Source organism: Terrapene carolina, unplaced genomic scaffold, assembly GCF_002925995.2.
Source record: "Terrapene carolina triunguis isolate 2854851 unplaced genomic scaffold, T_m_triunguis-2.0 Scaffold102, whole genome shotgun sequence".
Classification (NCBI taxonomy): domain Eukaryota; kingdom Metazoa; phylum Chordata; order Testudines; family Emydidae; genus Terrapene; species Terrapene triunguis.
In genome coordinates this window covers 2,379,678-2,393,397 of record NW_020664453.1, presented here as the reverse complement: position 1 = coordinate 2,393,397, position 13,720 = coordinate 2,379,678, and the positions used below count along the sequence as shown (strand labels likewise).

General features: G+C 46.0%; 1 protein-coding gene across 1 annotated transcript in view; it reads left to right on the top strand.

Annotated features, from left to right (window-relative positions):
- The window catches only part of LOC112120542 (lymphocyte expansion molecule), a 15,919-nt gene that overhangs the window by 606 nt on the left and 1,593 nt on the right, over nt 1-13,720 (top strand). The window contains 7 exon segments of the mRNA XM_026651722.1: nt 3,157-3,244; nt 3,822-3,992; nt 4,176-4,292; nt 7,291-7,428; nt 8,677-8,820; nt 9,972-10,136; nt 13,237-13,365. Coding sequence (XP_026507507.1) covers nt 3,157-3,244; nt 3,822-3,992; nt 4,176-4,292; nt 7,291-7,428; nt 8,677-8,820; nt 9,972-10,136; nt 13,237-13,365 — 952 coding nt within the window.

The window sequence follows — 13,720 nt, the reverse complement described above, 5'->3', positions numbered from 1 at the left end:
CACACACACACACACACACACACACACACACACACACACACACACACGCACACACACACACACACACACACACACACACACACACACACACACACACACACACACACACACACACACACACACACACACACACACACACGTTCGTGCCTATACCTTACAAGCTCCTGCAGGATATTTTGCCTGGGCTACTGTAACCTGACTGAATGGATCCAACGAGCCAGGACCCCTTTCTCTGAGAAGTCCTTTCCTTCAGAAATAAGCCAGCAGGTTTGGGGGGGCCCTGGATTTTTGGCTGACCCTGGCTATCTTTATGACTTCCCCCATTCTAGGTGAAAGTGAATTTCATTTCAAAATACTACATGCCAAACCTAATGTTTTACATGGTCTGGCGTAACGGTATGACTGACAATATTTTTTAAAGTACACGCTCCGATCTCTGCTTCCCAGAGGCTAAGCTTGAGCCGTTAGGCACAGCCACATGTCAGGGGTGGTGCTGAGCTCAGCCATGCTACCCCAGGAGGAGCCCCAAGAAGCCACATTTCCTTCCCGCTCCCCACTTGCTCCTGCAGGGAAGCAATCTGCAACAGCCCCTTATCCCGTGCAGATCACTTCCCCCACATGCTGGCTCAGGTGCGCTAGCTGGTACCCAGGGGAGTGGAGTGAAGGCATTGCCCACTTCCTACCCGTGTCTGCCCACTTCCACCTGCGTGGGTGGGATCCAGTGGTCTTGCAAAAACTCTGCTCTCTTTCTCTGCACCGAGACTAGCGCTCCAGGGAGGCTGCACAGGGTGGATTTGGGGAATCATGCTCCCCCCTATTGCCCAGCATGGCGGCATCAGACTGCAGCACGTGTGGCCCTGTGTTCAGTGATTTTGCTTTCACTGCGTATTTTTTAAATCAGTACAATCATATCTCTCCAGTAACGTAGTGTATATTTAAGGATTTTGAATCACGTTTTTAACAACACAATGATACACATACTGGCTGAGATTTTCAAAGCCATGTGAGGGACTGAGACACAAACTTTTTGACAAGCTCTGTCATAATATATTTTAACTGGGTCCATTTTTAACCAGCTCATTAACCTAAAATACATTGATTGGGGTTTCTCCCTGCTTCTCCTCCTTATTTAAAATGACCCGTGTTATTTATTCAGAACAAACACCTACCCCTTAAATCACACTTTGCCCTCTTGGAACTCTGTTGGCCTGCAGTGCCTTTACTTAGTTCACCTGAACAGCAGGAGAGAGAGATTTTGTTTATTTAGCTCACACAGCAGCAAGTTTTCAATCGGCTAATAAAATACAGAAACATTGGTAGCTCATGATAGTCCCCTGTGGCCTTGAAATCTATGAATCTGTATGCCTAATTCCTGCTTGGGGATTTTCAATGTAATACCCGGCACTAAGACCCTGATCCTGCAAATATCTACACAGGTGAGTAACTTGATTCACATGAGCAATCCCTTTGAAGTCCTTTGACTTTTCACAGCTAGGCATTATCGCATTACAGTTTGCAGGCTCAAGGCCTCATATACTGCTTTTCACCTGCAAAGTTTAATTTATTTTAATTGGTTTAATTTGTACGATATAGAAATATCTATTTAAATGCCGAGGAATTTGGCAAGTGAAGGGTCAGATTTCTCAGCTGTTGTAAAACAGAGCTACACCAGTTTACATCAGCTAAGAATGTGGTCTGAATTTTTATTGATATAGTTTATGTCAGAAATTCTACTGGGAATAGCTGTGTTACCAGGGTTTGAGTCCAAGTTCCCTTTGACTTCTTCAAGAGTTTTGGCTACAGGATGGGGCACTTGGAGGCGGCATCTTCCAGATGAAACAGAAAGCCAAGGTTCTAATCATTTGTTGTCATTAAAGATCTCACAGAGAATGGTTGTTAAAAGACATTGAACAAGTCAAATTTGACCCCAAACTTAGGTTAAATCCAATGGAATTTTAAAAAATATTAACATATCCTTATAGTGTTTGCAACCCAAACATCACACCATTCGACTGGTGCCTGACCATTTTAGGGAAATTGACTAGAAGCAAATAAAAATGTGGAAATGGCCAGTCTGTTTTCATTGTCTAAGTTGAGAGAAAAGGAAAAATAAAAAGCATCCACAGTGAACAGTAAATTTGATTTTGTTTTAATAGCCTGAGATTTTACTAACATTAGGGATGGATCTTTGTTTGTTTGTTTTAAAACATGATTTTTAAACTGACAGTGGCCCTTAACTCTATTATTTTGGCCAAATTCCAATTTGGATCATTTGCTTCTGCCTACCTAAAATCTCTCTGTAGTTTCCACTGGAGAAACTGTACTTCAATTCCTGTAGTATTACTCTGTGCTGTTAAACAGCTGCCATGATTCACACCAGAGATGGCTGCATTTCAGTAGTAGATAAAGCCGTGTCTGTATGTAATTTGTACAGTACATCAGTTTAAGGGCCTTGATCATGAAAACATTTAGTCTTTGGCCCGGTGCTTACTCTAGAGCAGGGGTCGGCAGCCTTTCAGAAGTGGTGTGCTGAGTCTTCATTTATTCACTCTAATTTAAGGTTTCGCGTGCCAGTAATACATCTTAACGTTTTTAGTAGGTCTCTTTCTATGAGTCTATAATATATAAATAAACTATTGTTGTATGTAAAGTAAATAAGGTTTTTAAAATGTTTAAGAAGCTTCTTTTAAAATTAAATTAAAATACAGAGCCCCACGGACTGGTGGCCAGGACCCGGGCAGTGTGAGTGCCACTGAAAATCAGCTCGTGTGCCGCCTTTGGCACGCATACCATAGGTTGCCTACCCCTGCTCTAGTGAGTAATCATCCCATTGACATTCAGAAGATTACTCACTGCAGAAAGCATTTAGGCCCCAAACCTGCAAAGGTTTATGCATGTGCTTCACTTTAAGCATGAGTAATCCCTCTGAATTTAATGGGACTACTCACAAAATGAAGCACGTGTCTCTTTGCAGTATTGAGCAGTCCAGTACTGAGGGCCTGACACAACATCTATTGACGTCCGTGAAACCCTTTCTACAGACTACAATAGACATTGGATCAAGTCCTAAATGTTCACAGGACCAGGACCTATGTTTGTAAAATGAGTCCTGCTTTAACTCAAAATTTACTGTATATTTACATCATCCTCCGCTAGATTTGATGTGTCAGCAGTTTATCCAAAGTGTAAGAAACCTGGTACATACACACAGGCGCCCTACTGCAAAAAGGTCTCTTCAGAGTTGGTGAGTCTGTCTCTCTATTTTATGTCCAAAACAAACACTTATTCAGCTCCATATGCAGAACTAAACTAAAAATTATACCTTTGGATTCTCTTTCCAGAATTCAATTTCCATGAAAAATCCAAATGGATCCATTCTGCTGCTTTCAAATTAATTTGATAATATCACTGAATCTAATCTAATCGGTCCATTTAATGTAGGTCCAATGGCAATGAAATCAATGGCAAAACTCCTGTTGATGTTCGTGATATAGGATGAGGCTCTCTCCAATGTAATTTACTTCTCAGTATAATGTATACTTACAGAACCTTTGAGTAGATTTCCTGTGTCAGCAATTTATCCAACGTGCTAGGAATCTGTGGGCGCAGATCCTCAGCTGGCGTAGCTTGTTATAGCTCCATTGACTTTCTCTCTCTATTTGCCTGTAGTAAGGAGAATTTGCAAACAATATGATTAGAATTCTTAGGGCCTGATTCACCACTGCAGAACTCCATTTTTCAATGGTGATGCATCAGTGTTAAAACTGGCTTAACTCAATGGTAAATCAAGCTTTTAGTTTTAACCTTACACTTCATTTTAGGGCAGAAAGTTAGGCCCAGGCACCTACAATATTGACCACGGAAGCTTTAGCTCCTCTGTGCTGCAGGAGAAGGCTTCAAATTCTGGCTGGGGCAAGGCACAGGAAGCGGCACGACTTACCCAGATGCCTCATTTTAATTTTAAGGAGACCTTGAAGAAAAGCAAGTATCTGGTGAGATCTGAATTTGACTTTTTTCCCTGTGTGTGGACAAGAAATCTGACTGTTTCTGTGGTTTAATCTTTCAACTGTTAAGTGACATGGGATAGATTGAACTAGAGGTGCTGTGATTTGCATGGGTAAATTAGAATCCTGGCTTTGTTGCTATTAAACCTCTAAAATCTTTTTCTCAATAAGAAAGAAAAACTGGGCCCAGGAACTTACAACATCAAAGATTTTCTGCAAGAGACCCGACCTTCAAGTATTAGAGGTGTTTGTGACACTGGAGAAGAGAGGTTTAGAGCCTTCATTAGGGTATGTATCGGATTCAAGCAATAGATACTGCAATAACTTGACAAGAAACATATAAGGTAGATAATCTGGTACCTCTTGTTGCAGAGCTAAATATTATTATTGGATCACCTAATAATATGATACACACTTTTGGGGGCCAAAACAAGTCCCTTTTACAACTGTGCAAAATGTAAAAGTACAGTAGGTGGTGCAAGAAATAATAAGGGCCAATGCCCAGCTATGCTTCCAGATTGCTGTTCAGTTTCCCGGTTGCTTGATTTGGATGCTGTTACCACTAACAGGGTTAAAGAAAGCTGCCTTCTGCTCACACAGTCTGGTGACACCCCAGCTAAAATCATCCTAACTAACAAGGGAGTTATTCAAAGGGAGCAGATAAGAGATCACTGATCCAGGGACAAACTGAACCACAATATCAGTGTTTTCTATTTCACATTATTTAGGTGCCCTGTTTATGTGGGACCTACACTGATTTCACTGGGGAGTTCTGTGTAAGGTATAGTTCTGGGACTGAGCCCATATGTTTGTGTGTATATACTGCAGTCTATCCAATCAGTGTGTATTGTAGATATTTCTGTAATGCCCACCATCATACTACCTAAATATTGAATCGATATGCAGTATCAGTGTGTTAGTGTATGTATATGGTGCATACACCTTTACATATATGTCCTATCTTCTATGAATCCAGAGTATACACAGGATAGTATATTTTTAAAATAGCTTTTCTATAGAATAATGCTCTGCAAATATTCTACTAGCCCCAGAACTCCCTAGTAACGACTTCTAGTTCCACCAGGCTGTGGGGCAGAATGCTAGTAGGCATCGCCTGCTTTCTAACCCTTCAGGCTGGCCACTTTTGCCATCTGCACTGCCTGGCAGAAGAAATTAAAAACTGGGTCATTTCAGTGGCACATCCCTCCTCCATAGGGCCTGAACAACAGTCAAATATCCTGTATCGCCACAGCTGTAGAATGTTGTGTTAATACTCGGATCTGTTGCATAGCCACATGACTGCTGATTTTACACTTGTATGTGTGAATCAAGAGTGACGCGCAGTGGGAGCTTGTGTGAATCACAGCTTACTGTACTTGCAACAGCTCTGCCGGTGCTGGTGGCCAATGAAGTTACAGAATTCCTAATTTCATATATCTGGGGTAGCCGTGTTAGTCTGTATCTACAAAAACAACAAGGAGTCTGGTGGCCCCTTAAAGACTAACAGATTTATTTGGGCATAAGCTTTCGTGGGTAAAAACCTCACTTCTTCAGATGCATAGAGTGAAAGTTACAGATGCAGGCATTATATACTGACACATGGAGAGAAGGGAGTAACTCTTTGTGGGTTTTTACCCATGAAAGCTTATGCCCAAATAAATCTGTTAGTCTTTAAGGTGCCACCAGACTCCTTGTTGTCCTAATTTCATAGCTAGAGATTTCATTTCTAATTCGCCTTAGTATCTTTTCAGGTTTTTTTAATCAAGAGCCTTCCAAGAGGTCAGATTTCCCTTTATTTGCTTGGAGAGATGCAAAGATTGTACTTGATTATCCTTCATATACAGAATGTAGCAATCTGTACCTGGCAAGAACTGCCAAACTGTAGGGAGGCAGTCTGAGCCAGTGGATTGGGAGTGAAGAGATGTGGGGGAGAAATCCTGCTCCATTAAAATCAATGGGAGCTTTGCCATTGACTTCAGTGGGGCCAAGATTTCACCCAGAGATTCTATTCTGGGCTCTGCCATACAGGGCCGGCTCCAGGCACCAGCTTAACAAGCAGGTGCTTAGGACGGCCAAGGGAGAGGGGCGGCACCTGTGGCAATTCGGGGGCGGCAGGTCCCTCACTCCCTCTAGGAGCGAAGGACCTGCCGCTGAACTGCCGCCGCCGATTGCGGCTTTTTTTTTTTTTTTTGCTTGGGGTGGCAGAAATGCTGGAGCCGGCCCTGCTGCCATACATTTGCTTTTTGTCCTGGGACAAGTTGTGTCACTGCTCTGTGCCTCAGTTTCCCCATCTGTAAAACAATGATCCTCTTTGCAAAGGGCTTTGAAATCTAGGGATGAATCGTTCTGTCTAAGTATTGGGTAGCGGCTGAATTTAGAACCAATTCTCTTTTTAGACTTTTACCCACAACCCTCATTGATTCCAATAGAAAAGGAGTAGAGGGCCATATTCACCCCAGAAATACAAAGCACAAAGAGGGTGGCAATTGTACAGGCATCATAAAGACCCAGAACTTAATTCTGTGCTGCGGGCTTCACGGCCTGGAGGGCAATGAGATTTGACTCTAATCTAGACTTGGGGAACAGCTGCCCTCCAGGTCCAAATGGAGCCAGTTTGCATGAAGGGGACATGGTAGGGCAAGGGAATTGCTGTCTGATCTGCTTTAAAGGGGGAGCTTTGGTATTCCTTACTGGGATTCTCTTTAGGTCATCTAGAGCATAGTGTGCCCGGGGAACCCCCCCGTGGAACCTTCTTCCCCTTGTATTCCTTCACTCGGGGGCCATGGTGGAAGGATTGTCCAGGGCACTAGGACTTGGGAGACCCAGGTTCTACTTCCTGTTCCTCTACAGCCCTTGGGCAAGTTTCTTAGCTTCTTTGTGCCTCTGTTCCTCATCTGTACAATGCGGATGACAGCCCTGCCCTGCCTCACAGGGGTGTGCCGAGGACATTAAAGACTGAGAAGTGCTTTGCGCTCGCCTGATGTATTGTTAGTATTACCACTGACAATTGCAGTCCCTGGGCTCCTGTGAGGCCCCGTGCCTCCCTGGGGCAGCATGTCTCCACAGAGAAATGCCTAATGGATAGGAAGGTCTGCAGGGCAGAGACTGAGGCTTTGGATGTGTGTGCACTACCTAGCTCCGGAGGGCCCAGATCTCCGTTAAGACCTCTGGGCACTACTGAATTACAAAGAATCACTGTTTTAATAGGCTTGAATGGCAGAATCTGGCTTTTTTTTGGTAGTTGTATCCATTTTTGTTCGTAATCCTCTCCCTCTTCTTTCTGCAGGATTGCCACCCTGGCCCTGGGACTTATGGCAAGAATGGAAACCCTTATGCCCTGATTGAGGAGAAGGAGAGACGCTCGGCAAACTCTCAAGGGATAATGGACAGCAAAACCGAAAAATCTGTCTTACCTACTGCTGCGGCAAGTCTGCGCTATTTGTTTTCCATTCAGCTCCCGTATTGACCTGCGTACCAACCATTGCCCAGGGCTTGAGTGACCAGAAAGAACGAAAGTGAGGGATCTGTGGAAGCTGACCCCCCCCCAGCTTATTTTGCTGCCTTGTTCGTTACAGTGGACCATATCAGCATGGCTATGGTCTTCCTCTCTTGGCCAATCAGGAGCCCTCGGGTGTCTCTGAAGGCTCAGGGAGGCATCAGCATTTGCGGTTCTCTCTAGAGAGGATGCAGCCAGCTTGCAGTTTTCACTGCCTGGCTGCACGAAACTGGAGTGCCCCTTGCGGGGGGGGTGGGGGGAGGAGGGGTAAAGGGGAGGCTGGGCAAACAGCTTCCGAAAGGGAAAGAAAAGTCGGTGAGGTTCACCTGAAGAGGCTGAGGCTTCCCAACCTCACAGGATCTGTAGAGGAGAGAACCCCCAGAGACTGGAGCCAGCCTGCATCAATGGCTGCTCCACAGCTCCCTCTGGGGATATTGGCCCTTCCGGGGCTGTGCTGCCATTGGTGGAGCCCACCACAGCTGCTCAGTAGGGGAATCTACAGAAGATCTTGCAGCCAGCCTCAAGTTTCAGTGGAGCTTGAACTCCCGTCTAGGTTACTGCCCAGAGAGCCAGTGGGTCAGCAGGGGATGGTGCCACAGAGAATGCCTGCTTCCCCTGCTCTTCACTTTCCCACTCTCAGAAGTGCATGTGCAGGATCCCATAGAGGTGGTGGCACTGTCCCCATTCTGGGTCTCTTAGGAGTGTTCCATGCCATGAGCAATGGAGACTAAGCAAAGGGGATGGTCCAAGCCACTTAGTTTAAAGGCTGCCATGCAGAGGGACCACCCCTTGCAATCTGATGGTGAAGCTTTTAATTGAGGGTACAGAGAGCAATTTGTAATGGATGATTGAAACAAACAGGTGGCTACTCACTTATTATTTGACCACTCAAGAATGAGCAGCATGGGTGAGAGGGAAAAGTCATGGGCAGAGCACAGGACATGGCTCTTTGGGGCAGGGTCTGCTTCTCATTAAGTATTTGTACAGCACCAAGCACAATGGGGTCCTGGTCTCAGTGAGGGCCTCTGGGTGCTACTGTAATATATAACAGCAATGTTGCAATTGTCTAGCAACAAACCTGTAGTTAGTGTTCGGTTTCCAAATGAGCACAACTTAGGACTCCGCTCCCCAACAGAGCGATCACTGATGGTTGTTTTTGCTCCCCATTGACTTTAGGGAAGTGGTTTGGGGCCAGGCACCTACAATCTCAAAAACAGTACAGACGAGGTGTTGAAACGTGTGGTCAGTAATCGCGGCCCATATGACACCTTCACAGGAGACAGGTCAAAGCCTATTATCTGCGGACATTACGCTGTGGAAGTACGTACCCTTGTAAGAGAGTTGTGTTTTTAGTAGAACACCCTTGCCTTGGTTAATGATGTAGGAGCTAGTCCTGCAGGCGTGACATCTCTCACAGATTGCTGCCAGGAGAGGGGTGCTGTCAGGTTAGAGAGCATAGTTTTAAAACCCATCCTTGCCGTTATTAACAACTTAGATTACTAAAACTGAGGGCCAGATCCGCAGCAAGGGTAAAGCAGCACAACTCCTTTGAAATCAGTGACCCTACAATTTATATGAAGATCTAGCCCTAAAAAGCTAATTTGCTTTTTGCTACTTAGGCCATGTCTACACTATGGACCTTACAGCGGCACAGCTGTACCACTGTAAGTTCTCCCGTGCAGCCACTCTTTGCCGGTGGGAGAGAGCTCTCCTGTTGGCGTAATTAAACCACCCCCAACAAGCGGCGGTAGCTATGTTGGCAGGAGAGCCTCGCTTGCCGACACACTGCTGTCCAAACCAGCACTTTTGTCAGTGAAACACATGTCGGTCGGGGGTGTGTGTTTTTTCACACCGACGACCAACAAAAGTTTTACCGACAAAAGTGGTAGCGTGGACAAAGCCTTAGTTTGCTTGCTGTTTGCCCTTCATTTAGTACGGACAATGAAAAGGACTCACGGCTTCCTCTCCCTACTGGCCTAGGGTAGGATTCAAACCAGCAACCTAAAATGAACAAGATTGTCTATGTGCAGTCTTTTTGCCTTATTCTGGATGAATTCTGAGGAGATATTCCTTTAAGAGCCTCTGTTTGGAAGCACCCTGGGGGATACCTCTCACCTGCTGGGGTGCGGAAGGCAGTGGCATACATTTATTACACTCTGGAAAGATATCTGCCCTAGAGAGCCCAGGGTGGGGCAGAGATTGTGCAGGGAGGAGGGTAGATGTGATCCATGTCAGTGACAAGGGAATCAAGTAGTCAATGGACTCCGAATGAGGGTCTATGGGCCTTATTCAGCTCCACTGAAGTCAGTAGGCTCTCCCTGCCAGGCTTCACCTGGGGACTGGATTGGATCCCGTGAGCACAGAGATACGGGAGAGCCCCTGTGGCTGGCACCTGCAGGGCCTTGCCAGACAACTGCGTCACATTTTCTCCAGCAGCAGCAGACGTCCCGTCCTCTCTTTCATCTCTTTAGAAGAAATGCATCGAGCTCGGCACCAGCAATGTCAAGAGCTTTGTGGAGGAGCTGGACACCAAGGACAGAAAGAAAAAAGGCGTTTTCAGCACCCTTGCTCGGAACCCCGGCTGCCCCACGGAGCGGATCTTCTGGGCCACACTCAGCCAGTGTCCACGTGCCACGGTTAGTGACACTGTGTTCCTTTCCTCTCCTGTCTCTGCTGCAAATGTTACCGTGCAGGATGCCATCTGCTGCGAATACACCCCATGGCACTGAGAGAGACTGTGAGGCAGTGCCGTAACAAGGGCGAGGCGAGTGAGGCACTTGCCTTGGGCGCGCAAAGCGGAGCGGCGCAGCTCTACTGCGATCGGCGGCGCTTCGGCGGCAGCACTACCACCGCTGCTGCTTCAGCGGCAATTCGGTGGTGGGACCCTGAGTCCCTGTTGGAGGGAAGGACCCGCCGCCGAATTGCTGCCGCCGCTTCATGCATTCTTTGGCGGAGGGTCCTTCTCTCCAAGAGGGACTCAGGGACCCGCCGCCGAATTGCCGCCGAAGAGCCTGGAGCCGGCCCTTGCCTCGGGCGCAAAAATTCCTTGTTACGGCTCTGCTGTGAGGCAAAAGGGAAAGGCGGGAAAACCACCTGGACCTCTAGGACTGGGAGAACCCCAGGTGAAATGTGCAGCTGAAGAGCAGCCTGTCTGGATTGGGACAAGGGGTGATTGTGCTGGGTTGGTCTGCAGAGCTCTCACGTAGAAGGATGATCAGCCATTGCCAGGGCATTATCTTCGCTTTCCTGGTCACCTGCAGAGGATTCTCTGTGCAGTAGGGTGACCAGACAGCAAGTGTGAAAAATCGGGACGGGGGTGGGGGGTAATAGGAGCCTATATAAGAAAAATACCCAAAAAATTGGGACTGTCCCTATAAAATCGGGACATCTGGTCACCCTACTGTGCAGTCAAAATTTGCCATGGGGAGGGCTGGGGCAGGGCTGTCCAAAGCCGTGTTCTGATTGGCCTTTCCTCTGGTGAGGTAACAGCCACGCACCAGTGCCCAACTGATAGCTCATCACCAAAAGCACCAGGGAAATCCCTGTGCCCAGGATGGGCTGGAGCGGGAGGAAATGAGAAGCCTCATGATCTTTTCCTTCTACTTCTCCATTATTACTAACAAAGGCAGCTGAAACCTTCATTCCTCCCCCTTCTCTCATGCTGACTCCGCTCAGCTCTTTGGAGTTGGAAGCTAGTTTTAAGGCTCCCAACTGAGTACTTAAACTAACATGGCAATTTTAAAGGAGCCCAGGGGCTGAGGAGGCAGCTGTGGGGGAAACACCTGGAGGCGTTCAAAGGCCTCCCTGTCTGCACCCAGGAGCCTGGCTGCCCTTCAGCATCAATCTGCAACCTCGGGAAACTTTACACTCATTTTAAAAAATAAACGGGGTGGTTAAATAGCTCCCAGGTTAGTTATTACCCTGTGTGGGGTGAGCGTGATGTGGCCATTATCCCATGAAAGAGAGCGCTAGGGCTAGCTGGGCCTTGTTCCGGATGGATTCTGAGGAGATATTCTCAGGGCAAAGGGGTGCAAATAAAGTGCAAACCTGGAGGTGTGGGTACATTAGGAGACAGTGAAAGAATAACAAAATAGCCAAAGGAGCCCTGGAAAGGTGATTCAGCCCCTTACATTCCCTTCTCCTCCGACAACCAACTATTGTTCATTGTGGAAGGATTCATTGCATAAACCTAACATTTTTTGAGTAAAATTTGAAATTAACAGGTAGCATGGTAACAATAACCACACTCTGATAGCAATAAGCCTCTCCGGGCTGTGTGTTGCTTGGCTACAAGTGAACTCCTCGGGCGGCGGAAGGCATCTGGCAGAACATAGCACACCTGTATGTGCACTGGTAGCCAACCCTGTTGTAGCTATATGAGCTAAATTAAAATGACGGCATCCATTTGCTCAGCCATGCATTTTGAAAGAAGTGCTTCTTAGCAGCTATTATTTTTATCACAAGTTATTTGAAAATTAAGCTCTTGTCATTACAATTGGCGTTTTTATGGTTCCGGCTGACAGCATCTTGCAATGTGCTCTCATGTTGCTCAGGTAACTACTTACGGCCCCGATTCAGCAGCTTTAAGATAAATTTGGAGTAATCCCAACCCAGTCAGCAAAGCACAATACAACATGCTTAACTTTAAACATAGGCTTTTCATGGGTTTTAAGCATGTGCTTCAAGTTATGCACATGCTTAAGTACTTGCAGCATAGGAATTAAAAATAACATTATGGGGTTCAATGGTTAGAGGCTCCCTGTGATTCCAGATCAAATCTGCTCAGAAAATTATAAGTGAAAAGATAGTTTATCTAACCACTCACATTGCAAACTCACCCTGGGACCTGAAGGTCAAACTGGGTTCTTTCTTCTTCATACATCATCAACAATAAAGATCTATCACGGGAATTTAGCTTACGGTTTTTTTGGTACATGAGAAGGACTAGAATCCAGATCACTGTCTCTCAGCTGTGTTGGGTCTGGCTAAGAGGATTAAAGAGTAGTTAACAATTTGACAGTCACAAACATCAGCCAATATGATTCTGAATTCACATGGGGCATAAATTGGTTGAAGTAAGGAGAACATAAGAACATACATAAGAAAGGCCATACTGGGTCAGTCCAAAGGTCCATCTAGCCCAATATCCTGTCTTCTGATAGTGGCCAATGCCAGGCGCTTCAGAGGGAATGAGCAGACCAGGTAATCATCAAGTGAGCCATTCCCTGTCACCATTCTGGGAAACAAAGGAGGTTTTTTGCATAGTCCCCTTTCAGATTCAAGCTGCATTGCAAAGCTCCCTCTGAATTCAATTGGAGCAGGAGAAGGGGCAGGCCCATACCATGCCTATATGACAGGATGTTGCATATGAGTAAAGGTGGATATCTACACCACAGTTGTTAACAAAGGAGTGGTGGGTCACTCTACTGAATTCCAACTGCAAATAGCAGGTTGGAGGCTTAGCACAAGCGACGGTCTCATTTCCAGCATGCTGCTCCTTTTGTCTCTCACGTTTCTGGTGTGCTTATTCCCACCATTGCAACACAGCCATGACGGTTTCCTGCACTTAATACTTCTCACGAAGCAGCCTCTCAGTTCTGTGGTTACTAGAAGAATACAACAGAATTAACTGAGGCTCCAATTCAGCAAGATACTTAAGTAGGTGCCTAACTTTAAGCATGAGTTAGGTACATACGTAAGTACATCAATGATTTACTGGTTGTCACTTTGTTGTAGTATGCTGTAGGGCCAGCCTCACATGATCCAAAACCCGTGGAGCGATCAGAATACTTCAATCAACCTCCATTTTGGTCATCTGCAAAAAGAGTTGACAGGAAAGCATACCGCCTCTTTATTGGAAACACGGTGAGTGGAAAATCTATGGTAGGAATAGATGTAGGTGCATGAAAATATTCATGCTGTCTGCTTCTTCCATGACGCACTCATACCCTTTACTGATCTTTCCACTGGAGGTCCAAATCTTTCTAACCCAAAGAATGCTGCTCTACAGCTTTGTCCATAAACAGGTTTCAGAGACACAGACAAGCTTTCGAGTTATACAAGCTTTTTCTTCAGAGCTGAAGAGCTCTGTGCAGCTCAGAAGCTTGTCTCTTCCACCAACAGAAGATGATTCAATAAAAGCTATTACCTCACCCAGCTTGTCTCTCTCATATTCTGGGACCAACACAGCTACAACAACACTGGAAACAACATTGTTGGT